Consider the following 18,981-nt stretch of genomic DNA (forward strand, 5'->3'; position numbering starts at 1 on the left):
TGCCAACTGAAGATGAGTCGAGAATGTGTTTTGTCTTAATACTTGTTTTCTTGGTATCCACATGTAAAAGTTTTCTCTGTCTGCATTGCCAGTTAAATATTACTTACCTTACTTGGGCTGCACTTGTCTGTACCTTCCTTGGCCTCAAAGAGCCAAAATTTGAAGACTACATTAGAGTCACATTTTTCCCAGCCTTTCCCTGGATGAGAGAAGGGATTTGATGGGGGAAGGTGGAAAGGTCTTAATTTCTGTGGGATGGAAACTCATTAGCAGCAGAGCTATGCAAGCATTACTGTTATTTCAAATAGAAGGAGAAATTGCTTGTGGAAGTCCCAAATACCACAGTACAAAGCATTTCCCTGTCAGGATTGTTACAGGGACTTGCAGAAGGCAGCAAAGGAGGGAGAAAATATATGGAAGCATTTTCCAAATAAGGACATGATCCTGCTCCCATGGAATGTAATGTTGACAGGATTGGGTCCTAAAAGTAGAGGGAAGAGAGTAGAAGAGCATTTAAGACTCTTCCTATTCCACCCCCATCTTTTTCTATAAATTATAGCCTTTCTATACTTGTTCTTTGTTTAAAAACAAAACAGAACCATGAACTGGAAAGAAGTGAGTCAGGCAAGTCAGAATCCTCTTGTATTTGTCCATGAAAGCACAGCATAGTTTTCTGTATTTTTTAACTATAAGATTGTCTGACTTTTCTTTGTAGCAAAACTTAGGTCTTGGCTCACTGGAGTGCGTAAATGCTATTCAGTGTAAAAATAGAGCCAGATAATCAATTTTTTGTTCTGTGTATCATTGATGACTGCCATAAGGAAAAGTATCTTCAATCCAATTGCTTCAAATACAGTGTGGGTTACATTTTCACACATAAACACTTACATTGCACATGTGGTGTACAAAGGCAAAGCTTTTTGAGTGTACAAGCTATGAAATGTTCATGTACATACAGCCATAGGAAACATATCTGAGGCTCGTCTTCTCTTCAAAAGGGTTTTATTTTTTTTCCACCCCACAGGGAATGGGTATGGAAACCCCCGAAACTCACCAGGTCTGCTGGTCTCACCTGGCAACTTGAACAAGAATATGCAAGCAAAATCTCCTCCACCAATGAACTTGGGAATGAACAACCGTAAACCAGATCTCCGAGTGCTTATTCCACCAGGCAGCAAGAACACGATGCCATCAGTGGTAATGAATTTTCAAGACACTTCTTAACATTCAAACAATGGCTATTTCATTGCCTGAGGCTATGGTCCTAAGCCCACTGAAATCAATGGAAAATCTATTCACTTCACTGGCCTTTGGATCAGACCCTACATTCTGACACTGAACTGCCATGGACTGGTATTGTCTTGTTGTTGCTTCCTGAAATCATTTTTACTTCCTCCCTTCTTCTGTTCAGTTACAAAATGGCTACTGCTTTCTGCTCATTCTAAATTTCTCATGATTCTTTCCCTGTGACAACTTTCCTAAAGTTGTTACAACGATTGAAATTAACTTTATATATAATCTGCAGTTAACAACCCTGGTTTAAATTTTACACAGCCAAAGCCTCAGCAATTGACAGAATAACCAGAGACAAATGAAGTTGAAATCTGTCACTTTGGGAACAAGGGTCATGTTTTATAATGAGGAGAAGCAGTAATTATTCCTTAGATATAGCAAGAAAAAGTGAAGCATGTAACTGAGACCCCTGCATTTCCTGTCTGTTTTAACATAACTTAAGCAGAGAACTATGATACAAGCTTGAGTCATCAAGGGTTTCATATGAGTGTCTTGCAAAAAATGGCTTCAAGTAAATTTTTCAAGAGCAATGTAACATTAAAAGTGAGGTTGATTAAAGAAGGACCCTGATAGTGAATGTAAGTGATGCTGTAAACACTTTTTTCCATTATGTAATAGACAAGCTATTAAAACAACTTGCAACTTGGCCACTTCAGCCTGATGCATTATAAATTAACTGAATATCAAACTGAAACCCCATAAATGTGATGCTCTCTTCTGAAAAGATGAGTAATAAATACAGTCTCCTACGGGGCTATACTCAAGTAAACCCAGGCAGTGACAAGCTGTCTCCATTAAATGATTTATTCCAATGCCCTTAAAACTGATACTTTCCAAGGGATTCTGTCAATGGTCAGGTCTCTGGCAACCAGGTGCTGCTACACAATCTTTGCAGCCACTGAGGCTGGAGCTGAAATAATAAATACATTCAGAGACAAAGACCTACACTGAAAGCTGAATATTTTGTCTTCATATTTGAAATAAACATCTCATTAGGAGGACAAATAATGGCTTTAGGATGTGTTATTTTTATTGACTGTGTTAAAAAATTAGTTCACTGGTGATACCAATCAGATAAAACTATTCCTTGTGATAGAAAGCTGCCCTCTAATAAATATTTACATTAACTAAATATTAACACTCCTTTCCTATGCTCTCAGTCTGAGGATGTTGATCTGCTTTTGGTAAGTGGTTGTGATGCTCACTTAATAATGCAAAAACAATAATTTTATCTGATTTTAATTTATAAGTGATTAGTGGTTGAAATAACATTGCAAAACATTAGCACTCACACTGTTATGAAGTAAAAAAGTAATCATAAATTCCCATTGATTGCAACAGAGGTGACAAAATTACAATTATTACCTATATTCAACTTCTGCATGTTAAAAATATAGCTTTTCCATTTTTAGTATTTTGCTAACAATATACTACCTCTTTTGTAAGTGGCACAACTGTATTAGTTATTTAAGTGATTCTTTAGACATTTTATCCTTTTTCCCAAATTAGAATCCCCCAGGGTTTTTATGCATTAAAACACCCAATGCCAAAGAGTTAAAGACAAATGTATAATTGCTTTGCTATTTTATTTTTTGAAGTTTGTTTCACCATTAAAAAGAATGAAGTAGTCAGAGCACCATCTGCTGGTGAGAATATAGTATGCAGCACATTCACAGTACCACTTACTGAATTAAATATAAAATCCATTATTGTTGATTTTAATATTTTTTGTATTTGAATGAAAAGTAAAACAATGGAAGTAGAGTTTACATATTTATTCATTTTTTCATATGGTCTGTTTTTCTACCCACAGTAAAGCAATCATACTAGTTACTAGTTCCGTTACCTAGGAGATTGTGATGTAATGGGTTACTATGGTGACAACTGGTCTCTTGAAGGATTGTAAATGATAGGGTTGGCAAAGTTCATAAAAGCCACATGTTAAATGATTAATTTCATGAAATCTGTATCAAGTTGTATCTCTTATTCACAAAACATGCGTTGATGTACCCAATACATTTAACTGATTCAAACTCAGTCAATGATATGTTTATTTTACTTACTTTAAAAGAATCAGAGGATAAATAACTCCCAGTCTGCTCAGTCATTGGCTACTCCAGTGGTTTCCGTAGCAACTCCTACTTTACCAGGGCAAGGCATGGGAGGATACCCATCAGCCATTTCAACAACATATGGTACCGGTAAGTATCAGTATAAGATGTAAATAGTAGTGTAGAGCAAGATACTGACATATACAGTGGCTTAGTTGTAATAAACTATCTGTATGCATGTGGAATCAAACTGAGAAATTTGTAGTCTGTTTTGCTTTTAATGGCTGAAAGCTTCATTTGCGTACCCTGAGTCTATAACTGACATGAGACACTCACAGATTCGTGTAAAACAATTACATTTTTATAGTGGAAAGCTGCTTTACCATGCTCTCTCCCATTAACTTTCCCTGAACAGTGTGGCTTTAAAAAAGGGTTCTTGGTTAGTTTACCCATCTAAATATTACAGATGATCACATCTAATTCTATGAAAGCTTTCCATTAGGACTAGTGGTAAATAAATATCTAACTGGTTTTAAGGAGGAACTTGATAAATTTATGACCAAGAATATGTAACATGGATGCCTGCAATAGCAGGGGACTAGAGTTGAAGATCCATGATCCTTATATCCCATATTCCTATGTCACGCTCCAATTGCTAAGAATTCATGGAGATATAAGCCTTTTTTTTTTGGAAGTTACACTTCGGACTGCATCATACAAGAAGCAGTCTAAATGATATAAAGGATCTTCTTGGCCTTAAAAATCTATGGATATTCTTGCACAGCAATGGTGACAGTATAGTTCAAAATTGCCTCCACAAATTATACTATAATTATTATTGCATTGTTTGCTCCCACATTAATAGTTGATTTAAGTAAAGGATCCAGTTTTGCTATTCTGATTTAATTCCATTCAAGTAAATAAGATACAAAGGATTATTAAGTGACATGCTAAATTTTAAATTATGGTGTCAGTTATTATTTAGTTATTTTTCTCTTGATTCTCCTTTAATTAATGTATTTTCTGTTTTCAAATCTAGAATACTCACTGACTAGTGCAGATATATCATCTCTCTCTGGGTTTAACACAGCCAGTGCTCTTCATCTTGGTTCAGTAACTGGCTGGCAACAGCAGCATCTACATAACATGCCACCATCTGCCCTCAGCCAACTGGGGTAAGCAGTATTATCTACATTATCAAATTGGTTTACATTAGTTTAGCACTGTTTTGAGTAAGATGCAATGGCTTTCATATAGCAAGTAGTCACACATCTCAGCTATATGAAAGAGCTCCACTTTCAAAATACAAAACAGGTATCATATAAAGTAAGTAGCTAAAATGATCTTTTGTACCCATAGAATTTCTTCAGTTGTAGAAGAAAGATTAGTATAATTTTTTTAATCCTTCATTAAAGTGATATTTTATTTACATCGCAGAAAGAACACTCCACTTATTTTCTTTTTCTTTTAAGCATTTTGATTCCATTTAGCACAGTGCAGATTTTTACCATAAACTACAAATTTGCTAAATAATTGTTGTAAATCAAAACAGCTTATGGCATAATTGTTTGACCTGAAATTAAACCACGAACTTGTCTGATAATCGCATACTCGTATATGTTCAGCTGTGACATGCAAATTTCACTTATTTGGAATGGTTTTATTAAAAAGTTTAACATAGCTATGCCTAAGAAACTGGCAGTAGATAAACCCCATTTAGATTTTCCTGTGTTGAAGAGGATAGGTATTCCTGCCCTCTAGTGGCAATATCAAGAAATTTCTACAGTAAAACAGAAGTCTAAATAAAACACCTTCCTGTCTTACTTAAGTACCTTATAAAATGTCAATTCATACAAGAAAGGCTGCCTTATTCTTGACTGAACAAAAAAAATATTGGCCAATTAAATTAAGAACCTGATTTTCAGAGCTCTTGAGCACCCATGAAATCTATTGAGCTAAGTCCTACATATATAATATCACAGCCTTTATAGCTGAAGGCATAGGCTTGAATTAAAACTGTTCATTGTAGAAAGTGCAAATCAACTAGTAAAGTTTTAATTTACTGGCATTTGAAAGTATTAGCTCAACCTTTTTCAAAAGAGGTACATTACACATAAGCATTAATTCTTTGTAAGACAGTTTCCATAATCTGAAAATATTTAACATTGTAAATGTTGTCTAAACGTCAGTATTCTCTTGGTAATTTATCTGATGAAGTTTTATGATTTCCTGTAATTTTCTTACCATGCATCAGTGGGCTTCAGTTTTTAGAGCAATATAAAAGGTTTAAGGAAACATCCTTTCAAAATACCCCTCCTATAGTTGCAGATATTGATTGAATGAAAATATATAACCAAAATATTTGCTGATTTAGAAAAAATACTTTTGCATTATTGTTTCCATATTACTTTTCATTTTGAGACATACTGTTTCTGGTGTAAACAGGCAGGCTAATGGTACATCTAGAAGCATAAAATCCCAAAGAAATTGAAAATTAACTTGTTAGATATCAATGTAAAACAACAATAAGTTGATTGTTTTCAGTGGTTTACCGTAAAATGTAATAAGACTCTTTGGTTAACCAGACAAAGTTAAATCTTAAACTAACAACATACCTTTTTTAGATATGTCATACATCATCATCTGTTTCTAATTCATATCACAACAAAGAAAGTTGAAGTGTAATGGCTGTGCCTGGTGAAATACATTCTGGGTTGGTGGTTGTTATTATTATTATTCTTTCAATAATTTTAAACGAAATGTAGTACTGTGAAAGCTGCTTCATTGACACCCTATAAATAGAACTCTATTTAGGTAGAAAATAAGCAGGATCTCTTTTTTTTAACTTAACTTGGATTCATCTATAAAAGCTGTTGTGATTTAACAAATTATTTTAAATGTATAGAATAAATACAGCTCACATAGAAGAATCAGCTTGACTAAAACTTAGAAAAATATAAAGAAATACTCCTATTCACTGCATGAATCCTAAACCCCTTAGCCAACCAGACTCAAAAAGAATAGAGTTAAATTGCCTGCAGACTATTCTGTTCTATACTAAGCTACCTGAGGTCAGTACAGGATGCTGCAAGGCTAATACGGGTTTAATGTGTTCAGAAATAATAAAGAACAATGACAGGATGTTTTCTGTTAAATTAGTTGAGAAGGACCTATCAGCCACATCCACACAAGTCTGGCTGTGCGGTATGTGGCACCACAAATACGTCTACAGCACCACATACCGCACATTCGGATGTTCTCCACACCACAAGGAAGCACTGCCCATGCATGCACTTCTCTGCTTTTTTTTCCCATGGATTTTTTTGACCACTGAAAAGAAAGTGGAGCAGTGCACACATGGGCAGCACACACCACTCAAAAGTGGAGCCAAGCTGCCCAGAGCCATGCTGTGGCTGCCAGACAGGCTCCACATGACAGAATCGCCACTGCTGCAGCCTTAGAAGGTCCCCAAGACCTCAGGTAAGGCTGCTGGCCCCAGCCTCCCCTACCACACCCTGGGAAACTTGTTGCGTGCCAAAGCAAGGTGCACCGCCGCTACCTGTCCCCAGGGAACCAAACATCCACGTTCGTGTGGACATGGCCATCACGTTCTGCAAACAAAAGAGAGCTATTGGGAGACACCTCCAGGTTCCCGGGTTGGAAGTGGGAAGAAGGGGAGGAAGCACTGTCTAGTTAACATCAAACCTCACGTGGCACAAATCAGTTTGTTCCATACAAGAGGGCACAGAAGTGTCGTTAGTAACCAATACATTAAGTATTTCAGCTTGTCCTGAGAGGACTGAACCATGAGGAATATAGGGTTCTCAAAGGTGCATTATTAGAAAAGTACCTTAGGCCAATGTGCTAGAAATACAGTTCTTCCACTTGGTTCAATTTTTGATAGGCAATTATACTAATATCAGTGTGCTTGAACAGTGTTTAGAGAGAACACTTTGAAGGACATCAAAGTAATTTAGTCTCCATGCAGATTTTGGCCTTTTTGCTAAAACCACTGAAGGGGGCTAAGGCCAGACATTCAAAAAGCCTAAGCCTGAATTGATTCAATCTTTGCAGGTTAGTCTAACCTGGCTAGGCTGAACTGGGTTGAAACTGGACAAACGTTCTCTCTGGACTGAGAACATTCAGGCACATGCCTGCAGTGGCTCAGGCTAGATGCTGAGGGGCACTAGAGCAGCCCTCCCTGCCCTTCTGCAGGGAGCTGAGCTAAGCGGGGCATGGCCAGGCACCAGCAGGACTCTCTCATTAGGAAGGTCCGCCTGCAACTTTTCAGGCTTTTTCCCACTGGCTGCTCAAGGGGTGGGAGTGTTGCTAGCCCCCAGCCCTGGGCTAGCACTCTGAGGCAAGGGTGTGTGTGCAGTGGATGCATCTGTTGATGATATGGGGCTTTTCAGTCTCCCTCCCTGCTTTGTCATACTGTCTGCAGCAAACTGACAGGCAAGAAAGCCAGCTGGTAGGGGAGGAGGGGGCTGATAACAGTCTTAATAGCCTCTCTCCATATTACTTCAAACTTCTTAAACAGCTTACTGGCTGACCTGTTGATTAGTTCCAAAAGCCCTAAGTGGTCACTGTTCTGTGTGCCTAAGCCAGTGAAACTGGAGAGAGACACACACAGAGACACCTCTCAGCATTAGCTAGCATACCACATGCTAGCTTACAGTCCCTTCTGTGGCATAGAGGAGTAAAGCATCTCTGCTTATCCAGCGAGTGGTTGGGGGTGGGGAGAGGGGGAGAGGAGGGTATGGGGAAGCCAGCAGATCCTGCTGTGCCTGCAAGTCTGTGCTTAGCTCCAGCCAAGGAGTGGAGGGGCCAGCCCTGCTGTGGAGCAGAGAGTCCCACCCAGCCCAGAGAGCATGCCAGGATGCTGGGGGACTCTGATTTAACGTAAACCAGCAAGGGATCGGGGACAGACATTGCATAAATTGGTTTGAGCCAAATCAGTTAAGTCTGATACTGCATTCAACCAGGTTTATCTCAAATCAGTTTCAGCCATTTTCAAACTGATTTATATGCACTGAACATCTGTTCTATTACAGGTTTAACCCAGTTTCTTATCACTTAAACCAGTTTATGTGTAATGTCTGTCCCTAGCCGGGGAGAACAATTTCCAAGTTTCATATTTTCAGTGAAAAATAAATAAATGATATGGGGTTTTTTCCAACTGCTTTTCAGGAGGGAAAATATCCACTTTTTGTAACTCAGGCTACACACACACATTCAGATAATCTAGGAGAATTATCCATATTTGTTTTCCTGGTAGAAAAAATTAGCCAGAGATGCCTGAACAGAAATTCTAATACTGAGTCCTGGAAGAAGAGAGAGCTTGCAGAGCTGAAACTGCACAGCCAGGGGGGCCCCGTGGACGTGTCTCAGCTGCTATTCAGACTCCCTTAGCAGTGCACAGGGCAGCCCTGGTTGCCTGACCCAAACTGCTCAGTTAGCCTTTGTTTCCCTGTAGTTCAGTGTGGTATTAGGAAGCGGGCATGCTCTGTTCCCTGCTTGGCTGGAGCAGCAGTCCATCGAGCAACATACTGTCTGCTGGGTGAGGGTGGAGAGCAAAGTACCCTGAAATTCTGAAGAACAGCTATGGCTTCTCTCAAAAATGTGTACGGACGTTAACCCTGGTTGTTTCTCTTGGAGCAGACATTTTTGTTCTGGGAGAAAAAGCTTGAACGTCTGTACGCTTATGGGTTACATCCTCATGAGCATGGACATTTGGTTCCCTGGCGACCACTAGCGGCAGCACACCTTGTGTCACACAAGGTGTGCTGCCACTAGTGGTTGCCAGGGAATGCCTGTCCCACGCGCCCTCTGGCACACAACATGTTACCCCTGGTGGGATAGGGAAGCTTGGGGCCAGTGCTGGGCTGATCCCAGCAGCCTTATCTGGGATTCTGGGGGCCTCCTAAGGCTGCAGCAATGGCAATCCTGCCTCTCGGAGCCTGGCCAGCAGCTAGAACATGGCTCCAGCTGCCCAGGCTCCAGTTTTGAGCGGTGTGCACTGCCCCCGCATGTACCGCTCTGCGTTTTTATTTGTGTTATTTTGACCCCTGGGTATCCTTTGATATGTCTGTGGCACCACATACCATACAGCCATGCTCATCTCAATGCAGCCGTGGTGTCTCCTGGGAGAGCAGTGACTCTTCCAATAGAAACTGAATATCTTTACATGGCCTCACTGCTTACATGACTTCACTGCTGATAGAAAAAATACACTTTTCATTCCTATTAATAAAATACATTTCCATTTCAATCATAAGTCATAGTTTATTTTATCATGAAAAGTTTCCATTTTTACCATGTCTTTGTACTCCCTCTCTTCTAGTCATTAGACTACGTACCTATTTTAAATTGATCAACAAACACCACTACTGTTGGTCACTAATTAGCACTAGTTTAAGCCTCTAGCTGGGAAGTAGAATGGTCTGTATACAATTACTAATTTCTTGAATAACGTTGCCCCCTTACATGGAAAATATTCTTCCATATCCATAGCTGTCAGTGTAAGAGACCACATCTTTCTCTTTGATTATTAACCACTGGTAAAAAAAAAAAAAAAGAAACCTTTATAAAAATAAATGCAATCTGAACAGCTTTACCACAATTTTCATTCTAAAAAAATATTATTGTTTACATAACAGAGAAGTTGCCTAGGCTTCAGGCCTGTTGAACATAGTTTTCTCAAAACTATAACCATAACCGCAGCCATTCTTGGGTTGTTTCACAAACACATTAGGTAGCAGTCCTAAACTAGAGTAGGGTGACATTGTTTACTTAAGGGGGGTGGGGGTTCAGTTAAAAATACCTATAGGGCATCACTGGAGCATTTTGTGAATTCGTGTCAGTTTTGCTGAATTGTTTATTTTGAATAAAAACTTTTAAATGTTTCAAAAACTCAGAACATTTTGTTTTGATACTTTTAGAATTATTTTTCAAGTTGAAGTGATATTTCATTTAGAAATTTTCCTTTTTTTTATTTTTAAATATTTTAAACCATTTATAATTGCTAGAAATCTAAATGAAACATTTTCTTTGACCTAAGCAACTTATTTTATTTCTCAATTTCCTACAAAAAAATGATAAAATTTACATAAAATCAATGTAATTTTTTTAAATTATTTTAATCACCAGAAAAACCAAAAAAAAGTGTTTGTTTTCTAGCTCTAATCATATCTAAATTCTTGAAAGTTACAGCCAGTATCCAGTGGTAATCTCTATGCTCCTCTATGCATATAAAACTATCCTCTATGCACATGAATCTTTTCTGGAGTGAAGAATTTAGCAAAACTGAAAGAAAATCCAAGAGCAGCGAGAGGAAGGAGGAGTCTACAGGTGCTAGACTCCATGGGTGCATCCAGACAAGCACAGATGTTTGTTCACAGCTTGTGCCGCTGCTATGTGTCCCCAGGGAACACCCATACCACGCGCACACTGGCATGTAGCAGGTGACTCCAGGTAGGGTAGGGGAGCAACTTTACGTGGGATCTGGGGGCCTCCCAGGGCTGCAGCTATGGCAGGAAGCTTGGCCGGCAGCGAGAGCATGGTTCTGGCTAGCCAGTCTCTGGTTTGGGTTGGAGTGTGCTGCCACCACATGTGCTGCCCTACTTTTTCTTGGTGTGGGATCTCCTGGGGTCAAAAAATTCCTCTTGCAAGCAGCATCCTGGCATCTCCACAGCCTGCTTGGCATAGCCATATTAGTTTTACTTTCTCTTAAGCCTTCCATACTCATGAAGGGAACAATATTTTCCTCTATGTCGTTACAGTACATCAAAAACTTGCCACATATCGATTTAAATGTGAATTGACGTTTAACATTTGAAGTATATCCCCTTATCTCTATAAAATTTAATGTTTTCTAAGCAATAAAGCAAAAAAGATTAGCACATTAATGTCAGTGTGAGTGGGTTATCTGACTAATATGTCATACTTAGTCACTATGCAGGATTTATTAAAATAATTTACTTTCTTTTGCCTTTTGGATTTTCTATAGTAAAACCCATCTGTTGCAGGGGGAGTTGCTTGTATTGTTCAAAAGGCAAAGATGATAATATAAGCTTGGACCCATGTACTGATATATGGAGATCAAATGTGTAAAATATACCATGATACTCACTATCTGAACACATCAGGGAAAGGAGAGGTGTTTGCCCCATAGTAAATATATATGTAGTATTAAAGAACATCTTGAGACTATAATTCTTCATGGAAGTTGGATCAGTCCTCAATATAGAATGCAAGATTGGAAACATCAGCTAAATTATTCACTTTTTTGCTATTTACCTTTAGGCATAGCTGACCATATTCAGTTGTAATTTACAGAATCAGCTTATAAATACAGCTGGGTGAAGTTTTCTGGACATTCATCAAAAATGCAAATTAAGCTTGACTGACAAATTATGTGAATTCATGTTAATTTCTGTATATTGTTCCCACTGGGAAAAAAAACCCTTTAAAATTCTGAAAAATAAAAACGTTTCATTTTGACGCTCTTTAAATGAAATGTTTCAGTTTCCCAATCTAAAGCAATGATTCGTCATTTAAATTTTGTTAGTTAATTTTTTTTTAATTAAACATTTTGAAAAAGAATTGTTTAGTTTTGTGTTAAAGTGTTTTGTTCAAGTCAAGAAAAGTGTTTTTGTACTTTTCAGATCACCAGAATAGTTTTAAATAAATCCATTTTAGGTCAACCCAAAACATTCTTTTTTCTATTTAATAGAATTGCCAGCAAACTATTAGTTATTCATAAACTATTAGTTATTCATAAAATCCTCTGATTCACAAAATTTTGTTAGTGAAAACTAAAGAGGCAAATTTTCATACTGGTTTCTGAACCAGGAGTAACATTAGAATTCAATAATATCAGCCTTATTTTTCAAGATTTACAGTGATTTTTTTTCTGTCTTTCTGAAACTTCTTAGGTTTGAGGACTGTAACATTACATATATAATAGAATACAAATAAAGAAAAAAAGGATTGTGTTGCCCATTTGCATCTCTTCAGAGTAGTGTCAGCAATATGTATCAGACATGCCCAGACCAAATCACCAGGCCCAGGAACCCTGAATTTTGAGGAATTTCAGACTCAGGTGTAAGCCTTGCATCCAGAGCCATATTTATTCTATAATATTTAATGAACTGTTGGCCTGTTCTCCTAGGTGAATCTGCTCTCTCTCAGGGGACAGAAAAACAAATTAATAAAGCTCCAGGGGTGGGGAGCAAAAGCAGCAATGACTAAATCTGACATTAACAGCTCTCTCCACATGTTAAAAGCATTTTTCCAAAGTTTAAAAAGTCTCCTCTTTGTTTTCAAAATATCTCTTGGAATTCATATGTGAACAAATTCTACAAGTCACTTGCTTTTAAAATCATTTTCATCAATGAGGGCTAGTAAATATTTATTCCAGACCGTACAGGAAGGAATTTGTTGCAAAATTTGTCAAATTCTCTCCTAAATTGAATGCAAGATAGATTAAAGCAATACTAGATAAAGCATTTTACTGTCTCTCTGTTGTATAACAATAGCCATCCATTATTAAACATTGTGACAATTAGTGCTAAAAGCATTTAATATAATTTCAGTGGAAAAGCCAGGTTGTGTCAAGTATACATCTGCCAAAATGAAGCAAAACTGTTTTGCCTTTCACCAGTTACAATAGATGTTGCATAAAGAAATGCCCTTCCCCAAACAAATTCTCACTGTTTGATTTCTTGACATCTGGTGTAAAGCCGGGACCCCGGAAACAGAGTCGTGCCTAGGAACAAACAGGAGCTAATTGCAAGGAAATATACTGTTCAGATAGACATAATAGAAAAGGAAGGTTGATTTTTGCCAGTAGGTGGTGCTTTTGTACAAAATATTCTTTAGGAAAGTACTCTCTCTTCTTTCTTATTTTATAATGTGTGTTTCAGTGTTTACTCTTCCTCCCACACGTTACTTTATCTCTGCCTCTCTCTGAATAAAACCACATACACAAAATCAACTTAGAATAAGCATTTAACATGTCTTTTTAATAATAAAACAGAACAAGACCTTCTTTTTTGTGTTTACAAGACCATTTGTTTGAGAGGGGTATTCCAAAAATGCAAAGCAATATATTCTCCTGACACCTTCTACTACACTTCAACTTATTTCTGGTAGTTTATTGACTAAAAGACATAAATCCTATTCTTAATTTAACATTCTTAAACCCATACCACAAACTAATACATCAAATCCTCACTTGCCTACAGTATTTTTAACATGAATCCATTTCAAGGGTCAGCTAAGTTCGAGTCTTTCTATTTGTGACGGTATAAAATTTCCACAGCCTAGATTTATTTTGTATAGTTTTGCACTTCCAATTACTCATCAGTATAAAGGGTACAAATGCTTTTGTGCATTCCAACTAATCTGATTAATCTCAGCAGAAACTCAGTGTCACCTCCCTCACCACCAGCGCATTCACACACACAAGCATCAGTTATAAAGAAAATGATAGTGGTTTCAACAGTGCAAAGGCTTAGCAGCCTAACCTTGTCCCAGCCCTTATCCAAAAAAATCTTTAAATTAGAGAGGAGGTCATAGAGCCACTCCAGAGGATTATATCTGTTGTGATGCCTCCCTCACCTTTCACTTGCTTCCAGTATTTTATAGTGAATATTCCACACATTCTTGGCATGCACTGGTATCCTTGTGAGTCTTTAAACTGATGTTTTGTGTGAGTGTTTGTGCATTTCTGGGGGCTCCAAGCCTCCTCAGTCTGTAACTGGGTTTCCTTTCCTCCTACAGAGCTTGCACTAGCACTCATTTATCTCAGAGTACAAATCTCTCCCTGCCTTCTACTCAAAGCCTCAACATCAAGTCAGAACCTGTTTCTCCTCCTAGAGACCGTACCACCACACCCTCGAGATACCCACAGCATACACGCCACGAGGCGGGGAGATCTCCTGTTGACAGCTTGAGCAGCTGTAGCAGTTCGTATGATGGAAGTGACCGAGAGGATCATCGGAACGAATTCCACTCCCCCATTGGACTCACCAGACCTTCGCCGGACGAAAGGGAAAGCCCGTCTGTCAAGCGCATGCGGCTCTCTGAAGGATGGGCAACATGATAACATTATTACCTATTAGTTTTTTTCTTGCAGTGTGTGTGTGCTATACCTTAATGGGGGAGGGGGGTCGATATGCATTATATGTGCTGTGTGTGGAAAAAAAAAGTCAGGTACTCTGTTTTGTAAAAGTACTTTTAAATTGCCTCAGTGATACAGTATAAGGATAAACAGAAATGCTGAGATAAGCTTAGCACTTGAGTTGTACAACAGAACACTTGTACAAAATAGATTTTAAGGCTAACTTCTTTTCACTGTTGTGCTCCCTTGCAAAATGTATGTTACAATAGATAGTGTCATGTTGCAGGTTCAACGTTATTTACATGTAAATAGAAAAAAGGAAACATTTGCCAGAAGTGGCAGATCTTTACTGAGAGAGAAAGCAGCTGTTATGCAACACATAGAAAATGTACAGATGTTTTGACAGACCCAGCAATGGGTGGCCATGAATAAATGTTAGAAAGAGATTGGGTCACCTACCATACCTAAAATGCTCACAAACATGCAGGCATATCATTAGAGTATGGTACTCAGATAAAAGGATCAAAGACATTTAAAAGAGGACCATACTTGTAAAAATGTTGAGTTTGAGGGCTAACATAATTTAATTTTTAAAATTCTGGGTCTGCATCACTTATTAAATAAAAAATATAAAAATATGTACATTACATTTGCTTATTTTCATATTAAAAGGTAAGACAGAGTTTGCAAAGCATTTGTGGCTTTTTGTAGTTTCCTTAAGCCAAAATGTGTTTTTTTTCCTTGATAGCTTCGCTAATATTTTAAACAGTCCTGAAGAAACAAACAAAGGGGACTTTTTGTATAGAAAGCACTACCCTAAGCCATGAAGAACTCCATGCTTTGCTAACCAAGATAACTGTTTTCTCTTTGCAGAAGTTTTGTTTTTGAAATGTGTATTTCTAATTATATAAAATATTAAGAATCTTTTAAAAAAATCTGTGAAATTAACATGCTTGTGTATAGCTTTCTAATATATATAATAATTATGGTAATAGCAGAAGTTTTTGTTATCTTAATAGTGGGGGAATTATATTTGTGCAGTTGCACATTTAAGTAACTATTTTCTTTTGATTTTCTTTTACTCTGCCTACATTTTACAGATTCAAAGTCAAAAGACTGATCTGTAAAAAGTTAGAATTTACCCATGATGTAACAACCTAAATCATTTTAATACATTTTACAATTGGTTGGGTGAACTGCAATCCATTGTATATACTGATTAGTTCGTTCATGCCGTTTTGTGCATTGTAACAAGTTCAGGGCCCTTGTATTACTTATGTTCTGCGTATCTTGTAGTTTTCCACAGTTTAAATGTCAAAGTGGCATAACTTTGCCCTTCCTCATAAATTCAATGAAGCTGGTATTCTGCCTGTTAGAATTGGATTGACATCTCTTAAGACTAGCAAGTATGTGAGTGCAGGTGACTATTTCCAGAAGTGATGGAGAAAGTCAAAGTGAGAAGTTAGTGCAAACAGATCATTAAAGAGATACTTCTTTCTTTCACTGATTCAAGAGTCTTAGATTACAGTTGACAATAAAAAAGTTCAAAAATAGTTTGATCTTGCACAACCAAAAATGGCCAACAGATCATCAGCATTCTCATGGATCCACATTATCACACAAGGGATTGTTGTTGAGCAATGTCCCCTTCTTATTAGAGGGTTTCATTTCAGCATAGAGCATACACATGTTTTCCTACCATATATTATTCTTCAACTCAAATAGTTTAGCCAGAAAGAGCCTGTCATTCATTTTAAGTTCCCTTCTGTCCTCCCTGTCCCCCAGAAGTAAATGGTGGAAAATAGACTTTCCAGTTCATCCTGCCTTTTGGGTGGGTGTCAAGCAGTTCAGTTCCCCTTTAAAATTTTAGTGCCATAGTGAAACTGGTAATGTTTTAATTTTGCCAAAATTAGTGCTGTATGCCATATAGGTGCATTGACACTATGTCAAAGGATGTAGCTGCAGCTTTTATCTCAGTTTCAACATGGAAAGATTATGCTAAGGGAAATGCATGTTTTGTTTCACATTAATACATGCAGTTGCTGCTCATTAGGAGAGTCTACTCTGTGTAGTAGCAAACCATGTGAAATGCATTGTGCATTCTCAGTTGTACTCTGCCTTTATCATACCTTTATATTAAACCTTTATACAAGTGTACACCTGGCCACCCAGACATATTGCACATATTGCATATATCTGTATTTGGATAGTCTTTGAGCAGAATACCATGCTGCTAATACATCCATCCTTTTGGAGCCATCTGTGGGGTGAGAAAAAGATACGCACACATAAAAAAGCAAGAATGGGGCCTGTAATCATTTTTCAAAACACGAAACTGTTTTTCAAAACCACTTTCCTCACCTTAAAATGAACCTATACTTATATTCTCAGCCTGAGAATTTTGAACTTTGATGTGTCTAAAATATGCAAATATATCACAAATGTACCTTGTCATTTCAAAAAACTTAGGTTTATCAGTATTGTTAGTAGTAACTTGTCATTGGGGTGGGGGAGTCAGAATATTGAAATATGAAGAATAGCCATATTAATAGTTTACCTGCAATTTGCCTCAGCAACACAAGAAAAAGGAAATTTGAGTTTCTAAGGGAGCAGTGGTGTAATGTATGTTACCGCAAGTAACTAAGCAGAAAGTAGTGTGAAAGGTTTTGCCTTGGCAATTTCTATTAATTCTGACAGTGGTTTTATATAAACACAAACAGAACAGAATCACATGCAAATGGATGCCAGTCATCCCTCTTGTTCCTGCTACTGAGCGCAACTAAAAACTAGTGGCAAGATAGTGGGGGATCATGCATATTTGTAAACTGATCTAAATAAAAGAAGCACAACTTTGATTGTGAAGTCACTTTCTGTAAACTAGTACTGTCTACTTTTATCTGTTCCTTTATCTGTAACTTACCATTTATTGTATTTGCAAAGCTAATTTGGGTTTATTGTGTGATTCCTTTGTATTTAAGGAGTTTGGGGCAGAGCCCTGAAAGAATATTAACATTTACTTTACACTTACCCATGCTATGTAATGTTTTAGGCAACATTCTTAATTGCAAGTTCAAATACCTGAAGTGGCATTTTATATATATATCAGTATTGTTACAGCTAAGCTTATCCTTTTCTAAAAGGTGTTTTCAATTAGCCTAATTGCTGGTGACAATGATATGATATACACAATCTGCACAATTTGTATATTGTATGCATTGGTACCTTTCACAGTGGAGCTTTTATTGTTTCAACGTTTTTCAGAAGTTGTGTTTTATAACAAAATGGCTTCTATTTTTCCCAAAAGTGGAATTTAGCAATTTTTAATGAATAATATAAAAAATATCTGTTGTTCTCAGATCTTTTTCAGGTAAAGCTAAAGTAAGAATAAAACAACTGATAGACTGTTTTGAAGAATGTCAAGCCTTTTGTATTGTATGTGTTATCCTCTATACCCATCTTTTAACTATAGTCCTACAATGCTGTTTTGTTTTCTTTTTTCCTTTTCTTCTCTTAGAAGGTAAATGCTTTGTAATTTTTTTAAAAGCCACTTGAAACCTCAATAAAGGCTGTTGCCTAAACATGGCATACTTCATCTGTTCCTGTTTGTGCCATCTGCTGTGATGTTGTCAGTTATATGGCATTATTTTCCTGCCACTACAGGTCTCTTGAAGAACTGATGGAACATTAGTGTCTGTTAGAATGCTTCAGACTGTAGATGTAATAAAAGTCTTTTGTTAACATATATTAACCAAAGATGTGGAGCAATCCAAGCTTTGAGCCACATATCTTCTCCATCAAAATTCTTTATTTGCATACTTTCATAATCAGGTGTTGCATTTTGCCTTCCCTGCTCATACCTCAGACTGATCCATACCTCAGTTTGATTCAAAGAGGTCAGTTCGACAACAAATAAAAATGCAGTACCAGTGTCCTCTTGTGGAGTAACTAATGTCAGACCTGGGCTACCTTAGGCATTACACTTGGATTGCTTCAGATGGTTTGTTGTATCCTTTTTTTTCCTGGGGATTTGTTTCCATTAAATGATGGTAATTAAAAAGTAGCTTGTAAATGGGAGCATACAAGCATTTGCAACAAATATTAAAATAGAGGCTCACAGCGGCATAAGCTGGACTTTGTCGCCACTAGATGACAAGATGTTATAACTAAGTTAAACCACATCTGTGTATCTCAAGGGACTTAATTCAGCTGTCTGTAGTGAAAAAAATAGGAAAAATTCAAAAGTTTCTCCTGGAAATAAGGTATAATTTGTATTTTGCAGACAAATCAGTAAAGTTACTGGCTTTCTTAGTGATATGGTGTCTGTGGTGCATTTTTTTAATTGGTTAAATGATGTTTTGCCACTTAATTTTATGCGATTGTAACACTTAAAATGACAACACTACAAGTAATAGCAACTTCCTTCAGCAGTACTACATATGCATCAGGCAGGAACATATACACTGTATCTGCTCTGCAGATGTGTGTGTCCCCGTCCCTCCCTCCCCGCCCCCG

At 37.4% G+C, this 18,981-nt stretch overlaps 1 protein-coding gene across 16 annotated transcripts in view; it reads left to right on the forward strand.

The window, feature by feature from the left end:
* MEF2C (myocyte enhancer factor 2C) overlaps window positions 1-18,781 on the forward strand; it is a 169,438-nt gene extending 150,657 nt beyond the window's left edge. For 13 of the 16 annotated variants that reach the window (XM_025204466.1, XM_006023836.2, XM_025204467.1 and 10 more), the window contains 4 exons: window positions 1,025-1,197; window positions 3,365-3,494; window positions 4,384-4,519; window positions 14,130-18,781. In XM_025204466.1, the coding sequence (XP_025060251.1) occupies window positions 1,025-1,197; window positions 3,365-3,494; window positions 4,384-4,519; window positions 14,130-14,451 (761 nt within the window). In that variant the 3' untranslated portion in view covers window positions 14,452-18,781. Of the gene's footprint in view, window positions 1-1,024; window positions 1,198-3,364; window positions 3,495-4,383; window positions 4,520-10,556; window positions 10,750-14,129 lie in introns of those variants that run through there. The other 3 variants (XM_025204471.1, XM_025204473.1, XM_025204475.1) reach the window with 2 other exon arrangements.
* The last annotated feature ends 200 nt before the right edge of the window (window positions 18,782-18,981 follow it).

This window comes from Alligator sinensis, unplaced genomic scaffold (genome assembly GCF_000455745.1).
Source record: "Alligator sinensis unplaced genomic scaffold, ASM45574v1 scaffold218_1, whole genome shotgun sequence".
NCBI classification, from domain to species: domain Eukaryota; kingdom Metazoa; phylum Chordata; order Crocodylia; family Alligatoridae; genus Alligator; species Alligator sinensis.